This window comes from Podarcis tiliguerta, assembly GCF_965153285.1.
Source record: "Podarcis tiliguerta genome assembly, chromosome: 12".
NCBI lineage: Eukaryota > Metazoa > Chordata > Lepidosauria > Squamata > Lacertidae > Podarcis > Podarcis tiliguerta.
The window spans coordinates 16333352-16356891 of NC_139545.1; the positions used below are offsets into that span (position 1 = coordinate 16333352).

Sequence of the window (23540 nt, forward strand, 5' to 3'; positions counted from 1 at the left end):
CATACTTTTCATTTTTAAGGGTATATTAGTTATCCATAACCAAGCAATTTCTTCTCAACATATATTTTTATTTATTTTATAAAATTTATACACTACTTGATTGTAAAAAAAAAAACAACCCTCAAAGTGGCTTACAAAGATCTAAGTTGTTTCTCAATACATTTAACAAAAGGCCATGCTGATTTTTGCCTTTTATAAAGCCTACATCTGTTTCACACGTACCTCTTAAATAAGCTGTCTTCCGGATCAGTTAAATAAGTGTTAATACTTCTGTAAGACAGTGCTGTATTCACTGTTTCTTGCTCAAAGTAATATTTCTTCCTTTAACAAAACAAAACTGTTCTCTTATAGGACTCCCAATTGTCTCACACCAAGAAACTGATTAGGTTAGTACCTGCTTATCCTTAATGATTCTGCAGCCTTTGACGCTTCCAGGCCAATCATTGGACTCCAAACCAGAATTTCTAACAAACGCCTGTCAAATGCAGAGATGTAATTGCAAATGAAATGCTGTAATTCATAAAGGTTAGATTCTGTTTGCTTTCAGAGCAGAACCTTTGCCACAAGACCCTACACTTTATGACAATGAGCAGTTAACTGGTTGTTTTCATTAAGATATACATGGGTTGGGAGCCATACAGCTACTTTAGAATTGTCCACAGTCTTGTGTGTCCTCAGTAGATTCCACCCCCTCCTTCAAACACTCAGCCATGATGGCATATGCAACAGCTTTTGCAATTCCCCTCACTTTCAAAAGCCATGTAGCATGTAAGGATGCTGAACAAAGAAACAAGTCCAAAACACTCTTGCACATAGACTGGCAATGATCTGTAAGTAGATCCATGTGTTTATGAATACTTTGGGCTTGTTTCTTTGAACAGAAAATAAACATGAATATGTGAACAGTATAGCAAACTTGAAAGTGCTGCTTTAAAAACTTCCAGAAAATAGGAAACTTCTCTTGTGTAGAACGTCTACGTTCTTGGGCCAACATTGCTTGAAAAGTTAGTAGTCTACTTTGGGGCATTCTTCTTTGCATTTCCCATATTGTTATTTTTTTAAAGAATAGTTTTATCAATGTAAAGCGCTCTGGATTGAAATTCTGCCCCCCCTCAAAAAAAGTTCCTTTCTGAGACCTTAAGGAATTCCACAACTACTTGATGGTTGTAGTATTTTACATCATTTAGATCTAACTTTCTTGACTGAATGCTTAACATGACGAAGAGCAACTGTATGAAAGGAGCAACTCTACAGAGCTTTTCATTTCCAATCACATGCATGGCACAAATTTTACTTTTGAACAGATTACTACTATGTAACACAGCGAACTATTTGAGTGTATTTAAGATGTGCATGAGTATATGCTACTGATGCGGTAAGTAACGTATCTTTATTTCAGTTACTTTGTATCCTAGAGTTGAATTGTTTGTTTAATATATTTGTAATTCTTACACGTTGTAGAAGGTATCTTTACTGTTCACATAATATATGAAATGGCTTATCTAAAGACACTAAACAAATGATTTAAGATATATATTACACACTGTGGAGTTCATAAGAAAGTATCCCTCTTGCACACAAAGGTATAGGCAGATATATTTCTCTCTGCTGGTGTAAAGTGCTTTTTTAATAGCAATAAAAGCTTTGAAAGGACAAAAAGGTGCCAGAAGCACTTTTACTTTGTCAGCTATCAATCCTACACAAGAAGCTGGAGGGGAGGAAATATGAGGGAGCATGATGCAGATAGCAACATCATGAAATGAGTAAAAAAATGGGTAGCATACAAATGTAAACTAGATTAAGCTTAGCTGTCTACACTAAGTGCTGGTCAACCCTAGCATAGTTTTAGAATGTGCTCTATCTGCCTTCCAGAAAAAGAGGTGATTGTGGAGCTACCAGGGAAAGAGATGATTGTGGAGTTACCAGGGGAAAATATAATTGTGGAACCATCACTGAAAATGTCATTATCCATTCCCTCTGCATTTGAATTTTGCACGTGGTTTGTGTCAAATAGTTCAGAATCAAAGATCACAGTGAGATATAATGGCAGAAGCATCTTTTCAGGTAGGCTGGAGTCTAACTGTTGCATTCAGTGTTTTTTTTTACTCGTTATCATTAGCGTCTTGCATTGTAGAAAAAGTACAGGAAAATTTAGGTCTATATTTTGCAAGGTGAAAAACATACAAGTGGTCCTCCCCCCTTATTGATGTACTGACACGAAACTTCCTTCCAACTTTTTGTACATAACATTAAACCATAGCTTAACGTCCACAATGCTCAGAAATTCCCATAACTCGTCCCTTTCTCCTGCTGCACTGTGGACGAAACAAGCAGGTGTCTGACTTGTCTGATCTTGGGCTTGAGTTCTGTCCCCCCCCCCCAAGAAGTCATGAGAAGTAAACAAGGTTTTTTATTAGCTTGCTGCTCATGATTTATTTGGGGAAAACAAACTAGCTTGGGTTTGGATGACATGATAATCCAGGCCTGGCTTGTTTTGTCTACGGCACAGCAGGAGGAGGAGTGGGGAATATTACCCTTGGAGTTATTGAGCACCATGAACTGGCACACTAATAATTTGCATTAAGCCATAGTTGTTGCATAAATATATACATAAATTCAGAAACAGTGTGACATACTACTTAGTAACAGAAAATGCACTCGACAAATAACATCTAAATTAGTATTTCTTTAACTACTGGAATTTTCCCCAAAGCATATTCCTGTACTCAGAATGACGTTTTCTTAGAAATACCTGCAGTGCCCATTTACTGTTCATGGTTTGAAATCAAGCCATGCAGGCAAAGGTACAGCCTGCAAATTGCAAAGCACTGTGCATGGAGCTCCACAAGACCTGATAATCTGCTTTGCACAGGGCTTTGTAGCCACTGCGGGTCAGCTGTGCCTGAAGTTTTGGTCCAGCTGCATCTTTTCCTGTCTCATTGCTATCATCATATATGGCATCAAATGTAAGGCAGCTAGTGTGGTTTGGTGGAAATGGGCTGGCAGACTTAATTAGACCCATGGGCTGGAGGCCCACTGCTAAGGTATAGGATTACAGCCTTAGTCATTAGTTTATATTTCTAAATCATGTAATGACTCTAAAATTAATTTGAGCTCTCTGGCAGATATCATGACTTAATATTTTATTCTTCTCTCACACACTTGTCATCTTGTTTACACTACACCCTATCAAGAAAGGGAAGCTTTATTATTTAAATGTAAATTTAAAATAATGCTAAACAAGAGTTTCTCACCTAGTATTGAGGCTGGAGGAAACCCATGTACACACATCCCCCACTCACGGGGTGTGTGTGTTAAACAACTTTTTCCTCTGTTTGCAGCAAGTTTCTGCATTTATTTCTTAAACATCCTGCGATTTCCATTTTGACCCAATGTTGCAACAACTTCCACACAAAAATAAGCTGCTCAGATAGTATGAGAGATAACTACACGGAAGGTGTTACCACTTGCCTTACTGTCTTTATGTACAAGTTCAGTCTTCTCTTGTACATTTTGGCGTGGTGCCCCATACCCCTTAGGGCAGGGGTACTCAACCTTTTTATACCTACTGCCCACTAATGCATTTTTCTTGATGGTAAAATTTCCTTACCGCCCACCAGTGCTCGATGGAATGAGGATTCAGCTTGTGCCGTAGAATCCCCTACTGCCCACCTAGAATCCTGAAACACCCACTAGTGGATGGTAGGGACCAGGTTGACAACCCCTGCCCTAAGGTATCAATTGACGTACATTAAAATATAGAAAGAAAATGTGTTGGTACTTCATATAGATGTCCACAAGGGGGAGGTAGCACACTTTCGAGTAGGCTTAAAGAAAAAAATAGTAAAGGTCAAATAATGTAGATTAGGTTTCCTGTAGCATGTTTTCAGGATTCAAATATAATTGTGAGAGTTGGAAGGATGCATTGATCCCCATAGCTTTGTGATGCATGACACTAATCTTCTAGTGCTACAGTTCTGCACATGTTTACCTGAAAGTAAATCACATTGAAATTAATGAGGCTTTTGGTTTGAGTAATAAGTGCAAGAGCGCTTTGCTCAAGGTGAACCAGTAGAACTAAAATCCGAGTCTGCCAGCTCCAAAAGTTCAACACTCTATTGTACAGAAGTACACACAATAAACAGGTCATCTGGAGCCCTTACCCTCTTTAACATCTGTGCCACCTCTTAAAGCAGGAGGGGAAAACACTGGTTATTGGACTTTCTCATCCTGTCAGCCTCAACTAGCATGGTCAATGTTCCAGGATGATTATGGGAGTTGGAGATCACAACATATGGAGAGCCCAGGCTTCCCACCCAGGTTTTCTGTGCATGAGGCTTAGCTACACTGGCAGAAATAGCCATTGCCTGAGGGGGTCCCTTAAAGAGACTCTTAATCTCAGGGTCTTGGGTTTGAGCCACACATTGGGCATAAAGATTCCTGCACTGCAGGGGGAGGGTTGGACTAGATGGCCCTTGGGATCTCTTCAGATTCAACAATTCTATGAAATGGAAAGAGGAAGAGTCAAACTGCAATGTCAACAGCAGGCATAAGTTCTGATAGCGGCTAGAAATATAGAATTGTTGCTGTTTCATTGGTGACATTTGCTGCTTAACTTTTTTTGTGGGTAGTGTGAGGATAGAGCTCTATTTTGCCAAATGCAGGGGCTCCAACCTCTTCAGACGTTTTTAATGTTTGATATTTTACCGTGCTTTTAATTTTCGGTTGGGAGCAGCCCAGAGTGGCTGGGGTATAAATAAATAAATAAATAAATATTATTATTAGCAACACCCTTTTTTTAGCGGTGTGTACCGTCTGTCCTTTGAAACACACTTTGCCATTACTTACATAACCTGCTCTATCCATTTTTAAAATACCTTTGGTCTGGCAGTCAGTGTGGGGTGGAAACTGTGAATTACAAGCAATAAATGTAGTGGAAGAATTATTAAGTGTGGGGCTTCTTGAACACAAGCCACACCCCTTCTAAAACTAAGCAACAAAAATATTTTTTTGACCAAAACAGCTATAATGGCCTCAATACCAAAATCCAGCCTTTTCCTCTCTTCCCCCCTCCCTTTGCTTAACATCCAGCCTGATGAAGAGTTCAGAGGAACTAAGAAAAGCTGCCTATTATGTGGCAGCTGGGCTTTGCAGTTTTATGTTAATAATGCAACTTATTTGGCGGGTTCGTCTCTTGGGAAAGAAAAAAAAAAACCAATTTATTCGGTATGCAGGGAGGGCTTGCCAACGGCAAGAGGGCGGCGCTTGGAGCCTGCTCCTCAATGCTTCTGGGCAATAAATGAACAAGGTGAAACGGCGTGAGGTGAATTTGGCCGCCGGGTCTGAGGCAAAGGCCCCGTTTCTCCTGACAGGCGACCGGATTCACCTCCTTCCGCGAGAGGAGAAGAAAAAAGGCGGGGAAATTTCGACGGCCCTCCTCCTCCTCCTCCTTCCTCGAGGCCTTGGCGCCCGGCCCTGTCTGGGGACAACTCCCCCTGAAGCTGAAGCGGAGGCCGCCTTTCCCTTTCGTTTTCCTCGCAGGGCCTACTCCCTTCGCGGCCATGGAGAACGGGGCGCCGGTCTACGCCGACACCACCGTCCCCGCCGAGCAGCCGCCGGGGAAGGGCCCCCGCTGCACCGGCTGCACCGCCGACAACCTGGGAGCGCGGCGGCTGGCGCTGAAGGCCTCGCAGCTGGTGAGTCGGAGGGAGGGCGGGATGGCGGCCCTCCTCTTCCCTTTCCCCTCAGCCAGGGCTTCTTTCCCGCCTCGCCGAGGCTGAGGGAGGGAGGGATTAAACACACACAACACGCTGGGGAGAGGGAGGGAGCCGAGCACGGCCAGGCCCACAGCAGTCTCTGTGAGGGGCTTCGGGACTACTAGCCGGCCTCTCAGCCCGCCTCCCAAGCTCGGGTCTTGCGGCGGAGCCGAGAGGAGAGTCCGCCCGGCCTCATGGCGGCGCTGCAGCAGCAGCAGCAGGTGCGGCTTTCTTCGCCTCGGACGAGGAAGGGAGAGCGGCCCTGGCGCTTGGCGTCCTCCGAGCTCCGCCCTTGGCTCGCTCGCTGCCGGCGTTTTAGGGCCCTCGGGGCGTGCTTGGAAGGGGAACCCGCAAACGCTCATGCCATTGTTTCTCAGCTCAGGGCGCTGGCTGTCGTTGGACTACAACTCCCATCATCCCCGGCCGCTGGGCCCGCTAGCTAGGGATGATGGGAGTTGTAGTGCAACACGTTGGCCCGGTGTTTCTTAAAGGGGGGGTGTCCTCCCGTTGTTGTTGGACTACAACTTCCACCATCCCTGACCGCTGGCTAGGGATGATGGGAGTTGTAGTCCAACAGCAAGTTTGCCCAGTGTTTCTCAAACGGGGTGGAGTGGGGTTGTCTTCCTGCCTTCGTTGGACTACAACTCTCATCATCTCTGGCTGCTGGACCTGCTAGCTAGGGATGATGGGAATTGTAGTCCGACAACACCCAGGTTTGAGAAACACTGGGCAAACTCTCCTATTGTGGCACGGGGCTGGGGGGGGGGGCGGAAATGCATGGGCACAGCCTCAATTTATGTTAGGGAGAGCAGAATGGAGCTATCTGTGATGTGATTGGTCAGTTAGTTAAGTATTTTTATTTATTGAATTGGGGAGGGGCAGCTGCCCCGCCCGGTAATGCCCAGGGAGGAGTTTAGTGTGGCACCTTTCATACAAACACACATCTATAGGGTCATAGAATTGCAGTGTTGGTAGGGACCTCAAGGGCCATCTAACCCAGGAATCTAACCCCTCAATGCAGGAATCTTTTGCCCAACGTGGGGCTTGAACTCACATCCCTTAGGTTAAGAGTCTCATGCTCTATCAACTTCAGCAGCAGTAGAATCACAGTCAGAATTGTAGGGTTGGAAGGAACCCTGAGGATCATCTACTCCAACCGCCTGCAATGCAGGAATATGCAGCTGTTCCATACAGGAATCAAACCTGCAACCTTGACTTTATCAGCACCATGCTCTGACCAACTGAGCTAGCCTGGGCACCTTTCATATAGGGTTCACGTGTAAGTGTGTTGTTGATTTGATAATGAGGAAACACGGCTGTATGAGCAGAAGTTATATTTGTCACCTAAATGCAGGTGGCTTAATTTGGGGCTTTTTAAGAGCAGAAGAAACTGCCTTGGGCCCATTGCTCTGGCTTGGTATGTATCTCATTGTTCTTTACTGATCGGTAGTGGCTCTGAAGGGATTCAGAAGAAGTGTTTTGTCTAGCCCCACATGGAAATACCAGGGATGAACCTGGGGTCTTTCTGCATGCAAAGCAGGTCTTCTAACATAGAGATACAGTGTGTTCTTTCCTTATCTATATCTATATCTATCTATCTATCTATAACACAGTTTAAAATGTGTGGGAACTGAGGCTTATATCCTTCTAGGCAGGTGGATTAAAAATATCATTTTGACTTAAATTCTCTTTGTTTGCACTGCCTTTGTAATTGAATGCACATACAGTAGGATCACAGCAAAAAAACTCCCCCAAATATGGGAGCATTATGTCCAATGTGTGTGTGTCTTTTACATTTATCATGATACTCCTATAATAAAGTGATTCTAGAAATAGCTTACATCAGGCATAGGCAAACTCCGGCCCTCCAAATGTTTGGGACTACAGTTCCCATCATCCCTAACCACTGGTCTTGTTAGCTAGGTATGATGGGAATTGTAGTCCCAAACATCTGGAGGGCCGGAGTTTGCCTATGCTTGGCTTACATATCCAAAAACAATAGTATTACAGAGCGCTACTCTTTGTCAAGCTTTTATTTGTTATAATTGTGATGATCATGGCGTACAGCTGATGAAAACCCCAAATTAACAATCTCAGAAAATTAGAATATTAAATGAAATCAGCAAAACAAGGACTGCAAATAGAGCAATATTGGACCTCTGAGAAGTAGAAGCATGCATATGTACTCAGTACTTGGTTTGGGCCCCTTTTGCATCAATTACTGCCTCAGTGCGGCGTGGCATGGATGCTATCAGCCTGTGGCACTGCTGAGGTGTTATGGAAGACCAGGAAGCTTCAATAGTAGCCTTCAGCTCTTCTGCATTGCTCCATCTCATGTCTCTCATCTTTCTCTTGGCAATGCCCCATAGATTCTCTATGGGGTTCAGGTCAGGCAAGTTTGCTGGCCAGTCAACCACAGTAATCCCATAGGTATTGAACCAGGTTTTGGTACTTTTGGCAGTGTGGGCAGGTGCCAAAGTCCTGCTGGAAAATGAAGTCAGCATCCCCATAAAGCTCATCTGCAGAAGGAAGCATGAAGTGCTCCAAAATCTCCTGGTAGATGGCTGTGTTGACTCTGGACTTAATGAAGCACAGTGGACAAACACCAGCTGATGACATGGCTCCTCAAATCAACACAGACTATGGAAACTTCACACTGGACTTCAAGCATCTGGCATTGTGTGCCTCCCCATTCTTCCTCCAGACGCTGGGTCCTTGGTTTCCAAATGAGATGCAAAAGCTGCTCTCATCAGAAAAGAGATTTGGGGAGCCATGTTTTGCGGTCCTTGTTTTGCTGATTTCATTTAATATTCTAATTTTCTGAGATTGTTAATTTGGGGTTTTCATCAGCTGTACGCCATGATCATCACAATTATAACAAATAAAAGCTTGACATATCTCGCTTTGCATGTCATGAGTCTATCTCATATATTAGTTTCACCTTTTAAGTTGAATTACTGAAATAAATGAACTTTTGCACGATATTCTGATTTTCTGAGTTTCACTTGTACTCTTACATAAGCTTATGTGGGGCTGCAGCCTTGCAGAGGAATTGTAACCCCCATATATGGTGGCTGGAGAGTTTAAGATATGGTGCCCGTCCGTTTCCCCGCCTGCCCTGGCTGAGCTGACCTCAATAATAAATTACTTACCATGGTGTATCTACTTACACTGGGTGAGAGGAAACCCTGTTCATGGAAGTTAAACCAGTGGAAGTTATGTTGTGTGTAGAGAGCAATAAGGTGTATATCAAGAGCCAGGGAATTGGCATATTGTGGGCAGGGAGAGGGATAAGCAAAGTTTTCTGTTCTCGCAGTAGTGCTTGACTTCTTAATTGCTACTCTTCCTATGTGCAGCATGGCCTTGTGGCACCTTGAAGGCTCATTTATGATGGCATAAGCTTCTGTGGACTAGAGTGAGTCCATCCCCTTCATCAGATGGCAGGTAATAACACACACATATACAGCCATACTTCAGTTCTTGAACAGAATGCGTTTTGGGAGTCCATTCGACTTCCAGAGCTGTTCGAAAACCAAGACGCGGCTTCCGATTGACTGCAGGATCGTCCTGCAGCCAATGGGAAGCCGCGCCGGATGTTCGGCTTCCAAAAATCGTTCAAAAAGCACAAGACTCACTTCCGGTTTTCGATCGTTTGGGAGCTGAAATGTATGAGTTCTGGGGCATTCGACAACCAAGGTACGACTGTACATTGTCGTCGCCCCCCCCCCCCCGCATGCCCATGTGGGTGCATATTATATATGCACACAAGCATGCCTAATGCACCTGCCAACTAAAAATAACACCTCTTGTATCTAATGAAGTCCTCTCTGTTCCACAGACTTTTATGCTATAATGAATCCATTAGCCTTTAAATTGCCACAAATCTCTACATTGTTTTCATGGCTACTGACTAATATGGCTACACCCTTTGGAAGTTGCTACTTAGTACAGTTTTTGTCTTTATTAAAATTAGTATCTAAGTTGGAAGTGATCTAGATGTTTCTTTTCAAGGCAGCGCTTCTGATACAAGTAAAGCAGATTTCCTCATCAGTTGATACACCTTTTGTCACAGGGGAAATTCATTCTGCTTCAACTCCAGGCCAGCACAGTAACTTCTGTATTTTATACAGATATAACTTAGTCAGTAGAGCATGAGACTGGGCCATGGCTTCAAGCCTCATGTTGGGCAAAAGATTACTGCATTTCAGGACATTGAACTAGATGACATTCAAATTCGATGATGATGATGATGATGATGATGATGATGATGATAATAATAATAATAATAGTAATAATAAATTTATTATTTATACCCTACCCATCTGGCTGGGTTTCCCCAGCCACTCTGGGCGGCTTCCAACAAAGTATTAAAATACAGAGGTCTATTAAACATTAAAAGCTTCCCTAAACAGGGCTGCCTTCAGATGTCTTCTAAAAGTCTGGTAGTTGTTTTTCTCTTTGACATCTGGTGGGAGGGCGTTCCACAGGGCAGGTGCCACTACCGAGAAGGCCCTCTGCCTGGTTCCCTGTAACTTGGCTTCTTGCAGTGAGGGAACCGCCAGAAGGTTCTAAGAATCTACGAATTTAAAACATTTTGATACCAGCCTTAATTGAACCACTACAATCTACAGCAGACCACCCAGATACTACACAGCCTGATTACTAACACAGCTTGCAAATACCTGGGTGAACAGAAGGGTCTTTAGCAATCATCAAAAGCACATCAAAATGCTTTAATTTTAGAGGGGAGGTGATCCAACAAAGTCTGGGCGCACCAAAGTGGAACAGCTCCTCCCTAGGGTTTTCAGTACAAATGCCAGCAGACTGAGGCAAAACCAAGGGGGCCTCATGCTGAGATCTTAGCATAATTGTGTGGAATGCTGTTCCAGGAGAGATTAAGTACACGTCTTCTGCATTCATCTTTAAATATTTGATGAAAACTTTTTAATACCACCATCAATTAAGGAAAAAATAATAATTCTGTAATAGCTAGCTGGTAATCTGCAACTATAGTTTTATGTGGTTTTTATTGTATATATAATTGTTGTAAACTGCTCTAATATTCTCCCCACCCCGAAATTGTGATATGTTCAGTATGTTTTGTAACTCAATAAGGAGAAGGTCTGTATAGGAGAAGTTGTTCTTTCAAATATCCAGCTCCCAAATTGTTTACGGCTTTAAACAAAAGAACCTCATACTTTGGCTTGGTGATAAATTGGCAGCTGGTGCAGTTCTTTCAGAAGTGATAATGCTTGCTTGCATTAAGATTGCCCTCCTCATCCACTGCGTTTTGCAGTTCCCGCAGCTTCCAAACCTACTTTCAAGGGCAGCTCCACACAGAGTATGTTACAGTAATCTAGTCTTCATAGAATTCTAGGGTTGGAAGGGACCACAAGGGTAATCTGGTCCAACCCCGTGCAATGCAGGATTAAGAGACGCATGCTCTACTGACTGAGCAATCCCAACTGGTAACCAGTGCTTTGGGCCACTGGTGCCAGGTTATCCCACCAACTGAAGCTGATGGAAGACGCTTTTAGTCACCATGGCTGCTTGGGCCTCCGGTCACAGTGATAGATCTAGAACAGGCATAGGCAAACTCTGGCCCTCCAGATGTTTGGGACTACAACTCCCATCATCTCTAGCTAACAGGACCAGTGGTTAGGGATTATGGGAATTGTAGTCCCAAACATCTGGAGTTTGCCTGTGTCTGATCTAGAAGCTGGTTCAGTAAGATACCAGGGTCAATGGTATCAAAAGCCACTGGAGGATAAGGAAGTGTTGCACTCTCTTCCGCATCAGTTGCCTTCTGTAATAAGGGTAATCTGGCAGGTCAACCAAGACTGATCCAGTTCTGAAACCAGGCTAGATTAGAAGGCTTCCATAAGTGAATATTGGAAATAATAGGAAGGCTATTACTCTACCACATGTTCCTGTGCAGCAAGACCCCACTCTCGAGACCATAGCTGGGAAGGTAGGGATTGGATATCATCTGGGAAGTTTGCAGTTGTCATGAAGCACTAGGCTACACAGTGCGGTACAAATGAGAGTTTCCAGCTCTGGGGATTTCAGGTGTGTCTGAAAGGACACTTCTTTTAAACTTCAAAACACCAAGTTCCCATGCACCCCAAAGCCAGGCAAATCCAACCCCACATATTCTAGGAATATTCCTCCAAGTGACTTGTTCCGCAAGCCAGACGTCTCTCCTGAGTTTGTAGCTCTCAAGTGATAAGCGGGCTTGTTTGACACAATAGTAAGAGTTTTTGGTTGAGTCCTGGTTGCTTTTGTGATGAAGAAGCTAGTTGTTTTACCATACGTTAACATTTCAGGAGCTCTGAAGAAAGCTATGACCCTTTTCTGTTGAGGTTCCCCACCCTAAATATACTAACATAAACCCTTTTATGTACAGGGCAAATGCAGCCCATCCTTGTCCCCCAGTGTAGAAATATGCTAAGTGCCTGACCTACTTGCCTCCTAAAAATGTGGTTCTGGTGCCTAAAATTTTGAGCTGCTTCTTCAGCTCTGTGCAGCGTTCATAACTTGAATTTGGTTTGTTGGCTTCTGAACAATTGGTTGCTGGTGACTCTTTGCTGTCCTGTTTTGTCCACCAGCAATTGTTTGTAGATAAATAGCGTTGGCATGTGGTTCATTTTGCAATGTGGTTATTAGGCAATTTAAGAGACCAGTTCATTCTGGTGTTTTCTAACTAAGCGGCTTACACAATGCATCTTTTTTCTCCCACCCCACAGCCCTGCATCCTGGTCTTGCTTAGTGCATTTGCCGCCACACAGCCGTGATGTTTCTGCATGTCCCTCTTTCTGTGACTTAAATTTTAAATAAACTTGTATGGTCTCAGTATAGCTGCCTTTTTGAGGAAATTGGTAGATGGAGGTCATTTCCCAAATGTTAGGAGTTACAAGGTAAATAAATGAAAGCCAACAGTCCACTTTGAAAGGGGAAACCCATCTGTTAGATTTTGTGTTTTTTTTTTTAATCACATTTGAGAGAATGGAATATTTCCCATTACAGTAAGATACCAGAATCAACATGACCTAACAAACCAATTCTCCCGCAATACTGTGGTGGTTTCAGATTTTTTATTTAGTGCTAGAAGGAAATTTACAGTCATTTCACCATGAAATGCAAAGTATTTGCTACCTTTGGAAACAGTCTGTAAGGAAAAGTCTTCTTTGTTTTCCATGACATATACACTGTATAAAGCAGTGACATTTCTTTTGAAATGTCTACCTTCCAGGGTGGTGGTGTTGTTGTTTAGTCGTGTCCAACTCTTCGTGACCCCCTGGACCAGAGCACGCCAGGCACTCCTGTCTTCCACTGCCTCCCGCAGTTTGGTCAAACTCATGTTTGTAGCTTCGAGAACACTGTCCAACCATCTCGTCCTCTGTCATCCCCTTCTCCTTGTGCCTTCCATCTTTCCCAACATCAGGGTCTTTTCCAGGGAGTCTTCTCTTCTCATGAGGTGGCCAAAGTATTGGAGCCTCAGCTTCAGGATCTGGCCTTCCAGTGAGTACTCAGGGCTGATTTCCTTAAGAATGGATAGGTTTGATCTTCTTGCAGTCCATGGGACTCTCAAGAGTCTCCTCCAGCACCATAATTCAAAAGCATCAATTCTTCGGCGATCAGCCTTCTTTATGGTCCAGCTCTCACTTCCATGCATCACTACCGGGAAAACCATGGCTTTAACCTTCCAGGGTATGTCCCTTTAAAACTTACAGCCTCTCTGGTCGCCCTTACTTCCAAGCTACCAAACTACATAATTCGCCCCACAATGCTCTGAGCAGACCATACTCCAGCTAGCAGTAACAGACCAAGCAATTTTTTAAAATTAACACCTAACCAGCCTAATATCCTGGCTCCTAAAGGTGTTAAGAACACCTTCCTAACTAGCAGCAACTCAGCCAGTTAGTTACACTGGGCAGTTTGTCACTCAAGGCCTCCTAGGTGCAAACTTCCTAAGTAGGGAATATTGTCCCCAGATTTCTTTGTCCCTACAGGATGCTGCATTGAGGTTTTTAAGCCATGGATGCTTTAGGTGAGATTCCTGCATTGCAGGGGGCTGGACAAAATGACCCTCGGGGTCATTTCCAACTCTACGATTCTGTGATTCTGTGTTGACTCTACATTGGATGACGCTACCTCTCAACAGGACTGTCTCCCAACAATCTTTGGTTGTTAACGTCTTGGGTTTTTGCTTTGCTTTCGCAAGCAGAAATTCTGTTCTAAATTGCAAGATTGAATACTACCAGGGAGGTATATGGTGTAATCACTTCTTATCTGGTGGTATGAAAGTGTTATTGGTTTTGCACACAGTATAGCCGTAGTACATGCAAATGCATTTCCATAACCAATACTGTTTGCATATCACCAGGAAGTAAATTTACTGCACCATACACATGGGTCTATGGTGATGTGTGACCGTATCAGTGCTTCCTAGCGGGAATTGGTAGGTATTGTACTTCTCACTAGCCCTTCCAAAGCCAAAGCTTGACTACAGATTACTGTACATCAAGCATGGGCTTGGCATACTGGAGAGGAATATAGGAAGCTGTGCCATATGAGGTCAAGCCACTGGTCCATCTAGCATCGTATCATTCGCATGGACTGGCAACAGCTCACCAGGGTACGACCAGCATCTCTCCCAGCCCTACATGGGCATACCAGGGATTGAAGCTTTGACCTTTTGCATTTCAAGCTTGTACTTTACAACTGAGCCCTGGCTCTTTGTGAGGCTGTGCTCAGCTGGTAGGTGGATAATATACACGACAGCTGAGTTTTTAGCTGGAAGAGCCTAGTAGTGAGCATCTGTGCTTTTCACAAGCTTAATTGAGCTTACAGTTGGCAGGTAGTTTGGGCAGCCTCCAAGTATACTGCTGGAGGAAGGATCTGTACTGATGCTCTGATAACTTGTCAAGAGTTGGAACCAATAAAATTGGTCGTGTGCATGAGGCTGCTTCATCAGTTCCATTTCTATCTACATGGACAAAGGTGTATTAATTATATCACTGCTGCTGCTAATTTTCAGCCACATTAACGAGCAAGAAATTGGAAGCTTGCATTCTAGGAAGAACAGTTGAGAGCAATCATCCATGTGCATTGATTTCTTGAAAATATCTGCTGTTGCTTCAGTCATAGCATCACTAATCAGAGCTGGGGAAATGCCCGTCCTATGCTGGAGTATTTTACTTTGATACTACAAGCTTGATGCTTAGTAGAAATTGAAGATGGATATTTTCATGCCCTCTTCTGTGCCATTGAAATATGTGTCAAGTGGAAGGAATTGATCCATTCTAGAATTCCACCAGATTCCAGATTACTTTGCACATTTATTGCGCAAGGCCAATTGATGTTATTTCTGTGTAGGCTTGGGTTTAATCACCTACAGTAAATCTGTTTTGAGGCAGAGCTGTTGGACAATTTATACGTGCTTCTTTTTGTTGTTGTGCAGCAGTGATTGCTGGCATTTAAACAAAGAGCGCAAAAACTGAAAGTAAAACAAAGCAGGAGTCGTATTGTCCCCTGTTCCCTCAGCAATCGAGAGACAAAGGCAAGAGGCAGTCAGGAAATGGACTGCAGTGAGATAGACAATAAGTGGAAGAATTCATATGCAGCTGACTTCTGAAAATGAGAATCTGGAGCAGTGTGGCATTACCCAAGTGTTCTTGGAAAGACACATGGAACGTCATTTTGCTTTGTTTTCAGATAAAGCAAGGAATCTTAGAAACTCTCCCGTGACTTATAAATATTGTCAAAATAGTCTTCAGACCAAGAATTGCCTGCAGTGGAGCTTCTTATTCCCAAGAACATGCATTGCAAAACTGGCTGGCAATCGCATGCCATCATATTTAGTTTTCTGCACCTTTGAGGTACTTTGCAGTTTGCCCCTACAGTTGCTGGGGAAATGGACGGTTTAATGCAGTGTTTCCCAACCTTGGGCCTCCAGCTGTTTTCGAACTACAATTCCCATCATTCCTGACCACTGGTCTTGCTAGCTGAGGATTATGGGAGTTGTAGTCCAAAAACAGCTGGAGGCCCAAGGTTGGGAAATGCTGGTTTAATGCAAACAAGAAGCATGCTAGCGTGTGTGGCTCAAATGTCTCTGGTTCAGCTTAAGTCCTGTGAAATGGGAACTTTTAAAGAACATTTCTCACAAGGTTGCAGGAGATAAGATTGTAAAGCATTCTAGATCTTAAAAGTGCTTTCCTAAACATAGGGCTTGAGTTGTGGTAACACCATGCAATCTGCCAGCTGCCCTCCTACTGAAGGGATGTTCTAACAGCCAGTGGTTTTCTTCTTCTTTTTCTTCTCCAACAGGTCCTGTCCTTCCTAGCCTTCTTGTGTGAAGAAATCGTGCAACATTGCAGCAGTTGCGGTGGCCTTTACTTCTTTGAATTTGTCAGCTGCAGTGCCTTCCTCTTGAATATCCCGATCCTGGTTACATATTGCACTTCTTTGTACGAGAGGACAGGGAAGGAGAAAGTAGCAACTGTGGTAAAGGGAGCCGCTTTTTATATATGTTATGAATATCATAATTTTTAACAGCCATAGATAGGCATGCTCAGGATTAGTCAACACGGCCTTGCTTCAGCGCTTGGAGGAGCCTGGAAAAGTTGCAGTTAGGAAAATCCAAACCTGTATTGGCAACTTAAACATGTCATGCTAATTTACTGAGAATGTCAGCTGGTGGGCAGGGCATAGAACCTGTCCGAGAAGGAACAGTGATGGCAGCTTATGTTTACAGGGTCTATTGCCACCACCCTAGGGGGTTGCCTGTGGAACAATGATGCTGCTAGGACGACTAGGCGAGATGTGTAAAGGTAAAGGTAAAGGACCCCTGACAGTTAAGTCCAGTCGAGAACAACTCTGAGGTTGTGGCACTCATCTCGCTTTACTGGCCGAGGGAGCCGACATTTGTCCGCAGACAGTTTTTCCGGGTCATGTGGCCAGCATTACTAAGCTGCTTCTGGTGAAACTAGAGCAGCACACGGAAATGCCATTTACCTTCCCGCCGGAGCAGTACCTATTTATCTACTTGCACTTTTTGGTGTGCTTTCAAACTGCTAGGTTGGCAGGAACTGGGACCGAGCAACAGGAGCTCACTCCTTCATGGGGATTCGAACCTCTGACCTTCTGATTGGCAAGCCCTAGGCTCAGTGGTTTAGACCACAGCGCCATCCGTGTCCCAGGCAAGATGTGTAGCAGTGCCTATAATAAGGGTGGGGTTCCTTTTTCAAATCAAAGACCACTTCGCTTTCTGGGTTAATCTTCCAGGAGCTACATGTTAGCGGATGGCAAGGCTAGAGACAAATGTGGGTGGAGCAACTGATGTGGCCTTTGCATAGTAGGCAATATTCCAGGGGCTTCTAATGCACACACCGCCACCCTTCATTCATGCAAGCAAGAAGCATTATTGTTACAGTTCAAAGACACATTCCAACCAGGCAGAAGCCCCAAAGGCGGGTAGGAAAACTAGAGAGGATGGGGGATATGGTCTGGGAAGCAGGCATTTCATTTTTCGACCTGTACCTAAGGTTCTCCACTCTGCTTTACAAGCCAAGCATGTGTCATGTTCCTTTGTTTGCATGGGCTTGCAAAAGCCTTTTATATCTCCAGAGGTTACCAGTTAAGATGTGTTTAAAGCATCTTAGTGGCCTTTAGTAGTATGCTTTACTACCACGCATCACTAGTACACATTTTTCACATCCAAACTTCCTTTTTACATTTTCCTAATGAATACCATTAGCACTGAAGTTTTTGCTTCCTAATTTTCTCAGCTTGCTTTTGGTGTCTATATTTACCTTTGCAGTTGGTGGAAGAAATTATGTTGAGCATTTATAGTTAAAATAGTTGGAGGGCAAGAGGGGCTTTACTTTGAAAGCAAGCATGGCGAATGGATACCAGTGGCACACTTTGAGCTGGGTGAACGCAGTTTCAAATTCCACTCAGCCACAAATGTACTGAGTTGCCCGGAGCAAGTCATTAGCTCCTGACTTCACTTTCCATCTGTAAAATGGGAATATTAGTGATCTCCCTTGGCAGGTTTCTTTGAGGGACAGCAAGGTAAAGGATGAGGCATTTTGTGCATCAAAAGTACAGTAGTACTACATTATAGAAATATTTCTATGCATTATAATTTTTATTGTGTGCTAGGAAAGAGGAGCAAAAAAACAAAGAATAAATAATAATTCTGAAGTTACTTTTCACTTTTTTTCTTTTGTAGGATTTCTTGATTGTTTCAATAGTGGCGGGCTTTTTCCTACTAGCTTCAATTGTGTTTGCTGCAACCAACGATAATACACCCCCCGAAAGCGCTGCTATTGTAAGTACATGGCCCTTTTCTCATTATTTATGTTTGATACCTTGTGTGTGGAATCAGTTTTGCATTTTCAGGCCTTCCCTTCTGTAAGTACAGGAAGATGTGGCACAGGTGATGCAAAAAGAACGCAGTAGGATGCTGCTGCTACTGGGGCTGTTAAGACCTAGTGAAAAAGTTGCTGTGGAATAACTTCCAAGAGTCAATTAAAAATTGCTTCATTCCTCGCATCTTCCCCTGTGCCCAAAGCCTCTGATTATTGGCCCATTTGGGAAGAAAAACTCTTGTCCATCTGGATAGTCTTGGTGTTATTTTTAAATTTAGTGTTCACTACATACTTGCCTTTTGATAAAGACCAGTTATTCTTGCTCTCTGCACCCTTTCTTTTCTACAGGGGATCTAGTAACAAAAGAAAAATATCAGTGCCTCAGGTCATTTTATGAGTTATGTTATCCAGGGCTGACAACTTAAGATTTGGGCAGTGATTTCTTCAGACATCCTAAAGTCTAGATTGGGGCTTGTTGATGCTAGAGGAAAATTCACCCCATCTTGATTTTGTGTGCGAAATGATGAATACCACTAGCTGTTTTGTACAGCCTGCATCACATCATGATGTCTGATCCCAGTTGTTTTCTTGTGCTAAAATGAGGACCCCTGGGGGTAGTTATTACAATTGCCATGATTTCCCTTCAGTGCTACTGATGGTTCCCATTTGAACAAAGGTTGTGCTAGTTATAAATTTTCTACTAGGTCATTCCCTCCTAGTTCCTTTTGCCATTTAAATGAAACGTTTAGCCTTGATGTTCTTGCGCACTTTCCTTTTAATGGTTCTTCCCCTTTCTTCTTCTTAATAATTTCCCACAGCCCACAACCGGTGCACACCCATCTGGATGTGTGCCAGACTGCTGTACCACGCTTTTAAATCTAAGCTTGCCCCCAAAGTGCATATCATTATCATAGCCAAGTATTCATGAGAAGATGATAATGCAGACAGGATGCACAAAGCTTTTGACAGGTGCTGCATTGTGAAAAGCCAGGAAATACCATCGGTGCGCACCGACCCCTCTCGCTCTCCAGGCTTCAGGAGAGCCGCAGCGCCAGCCCCACAAGATCGGGGGACAGCGGGGAGGCGGAACGCTGCCATCCCGCTGTCTCCCGATGTGGTTTGGAGGCTGACGGCGGGGAGACGTGTGCTTCTCCCCGCCGCCAGCCCCGCAAGCTCCGGGGACAGCTGGGAGGCGCAGCACGTCTTCCCGTTGTCCCCGGACTTGGTCTGCAGACGGGCGGCGGGGAGAAAAGCGCTTCTTCCCGCTGCCGGCCCCACAAGCGCCTGGGGGGGAAATAAATTTTTTTTTTCTTTATTTCCCCCCCAAAAAACTTGGTGCGTCCTATGGGCCGGTGCATCCTATGGGGCGAAAAATACGGTACACCAAATGAAACAATGTGTTGAAGGGAGGTGCATTGGCAGAAGCGCAGAATGCACTTGAGGAAATAAATACAAGTGGGAATGCAGCACTGCAGTAGCAAAAAGAACCAAACCCCCAATGTTTTCAGACTAGCTCAACATTCACCAGATGCACTGTGCTGCTGAGTTGGAGGGTACGATGTTGGTACCCTGCTTTAGGAAGTTAGTGTTGAATGGTCACTTTAAAATGTGAAGGTTCATTATTGCTTCACAAGTTGTGTATGTCTTTAAGGGCCAGGGCAAATAACAAGACCCAGTCTTACAGTTGTGAAACATAGCAGGTGCTGCTAGGTTGTGTTAATTAAGCTGTGTCGGCATTTGGGCATAGTATATAAGGAGCAGCACCTAGCTCCCTCATTACCCTGGGGGGGGGGGGATAGGTTGGTGGTTGGGTCTGGTTTGTCGTTGTTATCTTCAGTGTAAAAGGAGTTTTTGTTTTGTTATTAAAACCTTGTTTAAGATATTTTTGAGTTCCTTGTTATGCCTGGTCTCCCCAGCAAGCTCTCTGCAGTGCTACTAAGCTGTAAATAGCCAACAGTTAGTAATGTGTGCATTTGGAAAAGAGCTTCCAAATGGCACGACGTCATTACAGTAGTGTAGAGCCGCACACTTTTCTGCAGCTCACATTTCATCAGACAGTGCAACGTATGGCTGTGTAGAGATTGCCAAAGCTGGGGCTGCCATGAAACTGTGACTTAGTAGGCCTAATAAATTTCAGTGAGATGGGGCAAGCATGTAGTCTCTGAATCTAAGGGGAGAAACTTGTGCTGTCCTTGGGGAGATCTACCTTCATTGCAGGTGGCCTTGTAAAATAAAAAATCCTGTTAAAATGGCACCAGCTACATCTATGATCCTTTTATTAGGGATTGGAGATATATGGACCAGCCGGTTTTCTCTTGTCTTGTTCCTGGATGTCTTACTGGGCCTCCTACTCTCATCTCATTCTCTTAGTTTGCACTGCCTATTGGCAGTAGTTCCAAACACTTCCGTTTTTCACAAGCCACAAAGTGCCTTTTAGCATTCGTCATTGGCAAGTTTTATAGCAGGGTTGGGGAAAGGGCTACAACGTTTTGGTGGCCCATGTGTCCGTGGTGGGTGGAGCCAGAGCCAGAATGGGTGGAGCAATGAAGGCTTTATGTTTTGCATAGGAGACTGGTAGAAACTCACACGTCCCTCTCTATCCTTCATCTAGGCAAGCATTATCAGAGTTGAAGGGCACAGTCCAGCCAGGCCAAGGGGGGCCAGGGAGGGGTGTTTCTGAACAGGGGAAGAGTCATCAGGCCCAGAAATCCCATCCCTTTTTTTATAGAGACCAACAGGAAAATGTACCTGGAGATAATCAGACTATTCTTGTATACAGTGGTGCCTCGCAAGACGAAAAGAATCCGTTCCGCGAGTCTTTTCGTCTTGCGGTTTTTTCGTCTTGCGAAGCAAGCCCATTAGCAGATTAGCGCTATTAGCAGTTTAAGGGCTAAAAACAGCTATTAAAGGCTTAAGGGATTAGCGGATTAGCTGCTAAAAGGCTATTAGCAGCTTAGCGCTTTAGAAAAAGGGGTTGGGGAGCGGAAAAAACCCTCAAAAATTGTATGACATTTTCATCTTGTGAAGCAAGCCCATAGGGAAATTCGTCCTGCGAAGCACCTCTGAAAACGGAAAACCCTTTCGTCTTGCGGGTTTTCCGTCTTGCGAGGCATTCGTCTTGCGGGGCACCACTGTACTTTTGAATCTGAGTTGAAGTTTATATATATATATATATATACTCTTCTCACACTTTGTTTAACAGGTATTTGGCTTTCTCGCAACGATAACGTTTTGTGTGGACGCTGTTCTGATGTATCTGAAGAGGCGCAAGGCAAAAGAAGAGAGAAAGACAGAAAACCCAGCCAATACCCTGAATCCGACAGAGAATCAGCCGCTGAATAACTAGCAAGTCTGAGGTCTAAACCGTCCCTTATTGTTATTATCAGATGCCGAGTGAAGCTGGAATGATTCTGCCTTTTAAAAAAATGCCTAGATAGTTAAATTCCGTTTCAGTTTTCAACTCGCCGTCCTAGAGCTGCGTCTTTGCACAGTTCCCACACATAAATAGTTCAAGAATTGTGGGCTTCTTTTCTCCACACACACTCCAATAAGCACTCGATTTTGTGCAATTGCACACTCATTTGTAGGTGACTGTACATCACCAGTATGCAAGGGAAACTTGTGATAGGATCGTGAAATAATTGGGTTTTGCTTCTTCCAGAAGAAAATTTTTGACAGGTGAAAAATGGTTCAAGTTCAGAATAAAATTAGTTTCGTACGGAAAAGGCCCCAGTAACGAAGGGGATGGGATGGGATTATAGCTGAAGAGAAAGGGACAGTGGGAGGTTACTTCCCATATTAATGGCAGAAGGGATACATTTCATGTTTTTATATAGGAAAAACTAGGAAATTGAGAAATAAAAACAAAGACAGGAAATTAGATATTGTGTGGCCTATGGAGTATCCTCATGTGAAAATCAGTAGGCTCTCTCTTTCTCTCTTACACACACACACACACACACACACACCAGGATGTGGTCCCAGTTCTTTACCTAGGGGATCATTGTTTCCCCATCTTAAAATCATGTTCATCTCCCTGCCCATAAACTTTGGGTTTTTACTGCTGGCATTTTGAGAATAAGGTTTTTATAATGTAGCCAGGGGCCTGCAACATAGTGTTGCAGCATAGAGTGTCCTCTATTCAGGATTACAGTTGTTTGATTTGATTCCCACCCCAATAGTTAATCTGTATTCCGACCCCATTGGGGAGTGGCATTCTCTACTGAAGGTTTTCCCCCTCTAAATATTTTTTTTATACATGTGAAAATCTTGGGATTCCCTGGCATGTGTGGGTGGTTTTTTCCCTGGCTGCATAATTCATGTTGCTATTGATGTATATGATTTTTCATGATAGTAATAATCGATACTGTCCATATGGTCTCATGCCATTTTGTAACATAGCAGTATATACAGCTTATTTTATTTCTGTGTGTTCGTGTGTCTTTTAAGTCCGGGTTTAAATTATGTACCATGCAGTATGTAGACATCTGCATTCGCTGTATGTTCAGGACTCTGAAAGAGCTGTTACAATTTTAAGTAGACACAAAGAAGCAGTCAGCCAAGAGGAAACAACTTTGAAACTGTAACAAGCTGCCTGAAATTTTAAAAGGGGATTGTATTAATATAAAAAGGGCTTGGTTCATGTGTTGAGGAAGTATAAAGAGCAACACTTGTCGCCTCCAATCTTATTCATAAAACATTTAATAATGCGATGCTTTCGGGCTATTTATTTTGTGTAGTCAGTTGCATGTGCAGCTTCTCCTGTTTATGAATGAAATATTGCAGACTGTGGAAGATTTCGGGGCAGGGGTGGGTGTGCTGTTGATGACAGGAAGTTAACTAATAGCTGCTGCTCAAGATGTTGCAGTCCACATTGACTCCCTAGAGTTTCATCGATGTGTAGAAGGAATCATAGTCAAGGTGGTGCATGATGATCCAAGCCCAGAAATGTGACTTCATTTGGGGAGTCGCCGAGCAGGCCACGCATAATTGCCCATATAGGGATAAGAATGCAGTGAAATGTTCTGAGGCATTCTGGCTTTTGTTTGTTTTGCAAGTAATAATAATATTTTTTTTAAAACAGCCTACATGTGAGAGCTAGCGAGGCAATGCAAAATACAGTCTTACCTTGGAAGTCGAATAGCCTAGTTCTCGAACGTTTTGGCTCCCAAACGATCGAAACCTGGAAGTGACTGTTCCGGTTTTCAAACGTTCTTTTGGAAGCCAAACTTCCAACAGGGCTTCCGTTACAACGGCATCCCTTTTCTACTTTCAAGGCTGCAAGAGCTTCCTGCAGCCAATCAGAAGCTGCGCTTTGGTTTTCCAATGTTTTGGAAGTCAAATGGACTTCCGGAACGGATTCCGTTCGACTTCCAAGGTAACCTGTTGTGAGGTTTCCACATCTTCCTGG

General features: G+C 43.7%; 1 protein-coding gene across 2 annotated transcripts; it reads left to right on the forward strand.

Moving 5' to 3' along the window:
* The first annotated feature begins 356 nt into the window (after positions 1–356).
* On the forward strand, positions 357–23198 carry CMTM6 (CKLF like MARVEL transmembrane domain containing 6). Of its 2 annotated transcripts, XM_083405183.1 has the most exons (6): positions 357–386; positions 1873–2064; positions 5542–5696; positions 16086–16262; positions 17992–18090; positions 21333–23198. In XM_083405183.1, the coding sequence occupies exons 2-6, from the start codon at positions 1908–1910 to the stop codon at positions 21474–21476; spliced, it is 732 nt and encodes a 243-aa protein (XP_083261309.1). In that variant the 5' UTR covers positions 357–386; positions 1873–1907; the 3' UTR covers positions 21477–23198. The 2 variants fall into 2 exon arrangements, with proteins under 2 accessions (XP_083261309.1, XP_083261308.1); XM_083405182.1 differs by lacking the exon at positions 357–386 and having other exon boundaries at positions 1836–2064.
* Positions 23199–23540: the final 342 nt, after the last annotated feature.

What these genes read in the sequence shown, in the direction of transcription:
- CMTM6 (XM_083405182.1), top strand. Translation starts at nt 1,851, where the DNA reads ATGTGCTCTATCTGCCTTCCAGAAAAAGAGGTGATTGTGGAGCTACCA. An exon ending in AGGAGAAAGTAGCAACTGTG is followed by an intron (nt 16,263 to 17,991) that starts GTAAAGGGAGCC and finishes TTTCTTTTGTAG; the next exon opens with GATTTCTTGATTGTTTCAAT. An exon ending in CCCCCGAAAGCGCTGCTATT is followed by an intron (nt 18,091 to 21,332) that starts GTAAGTACATGG and finishes TTTGTTTAACAG; the next exon opens with GTATTTGGCTTTCTCGCAAC.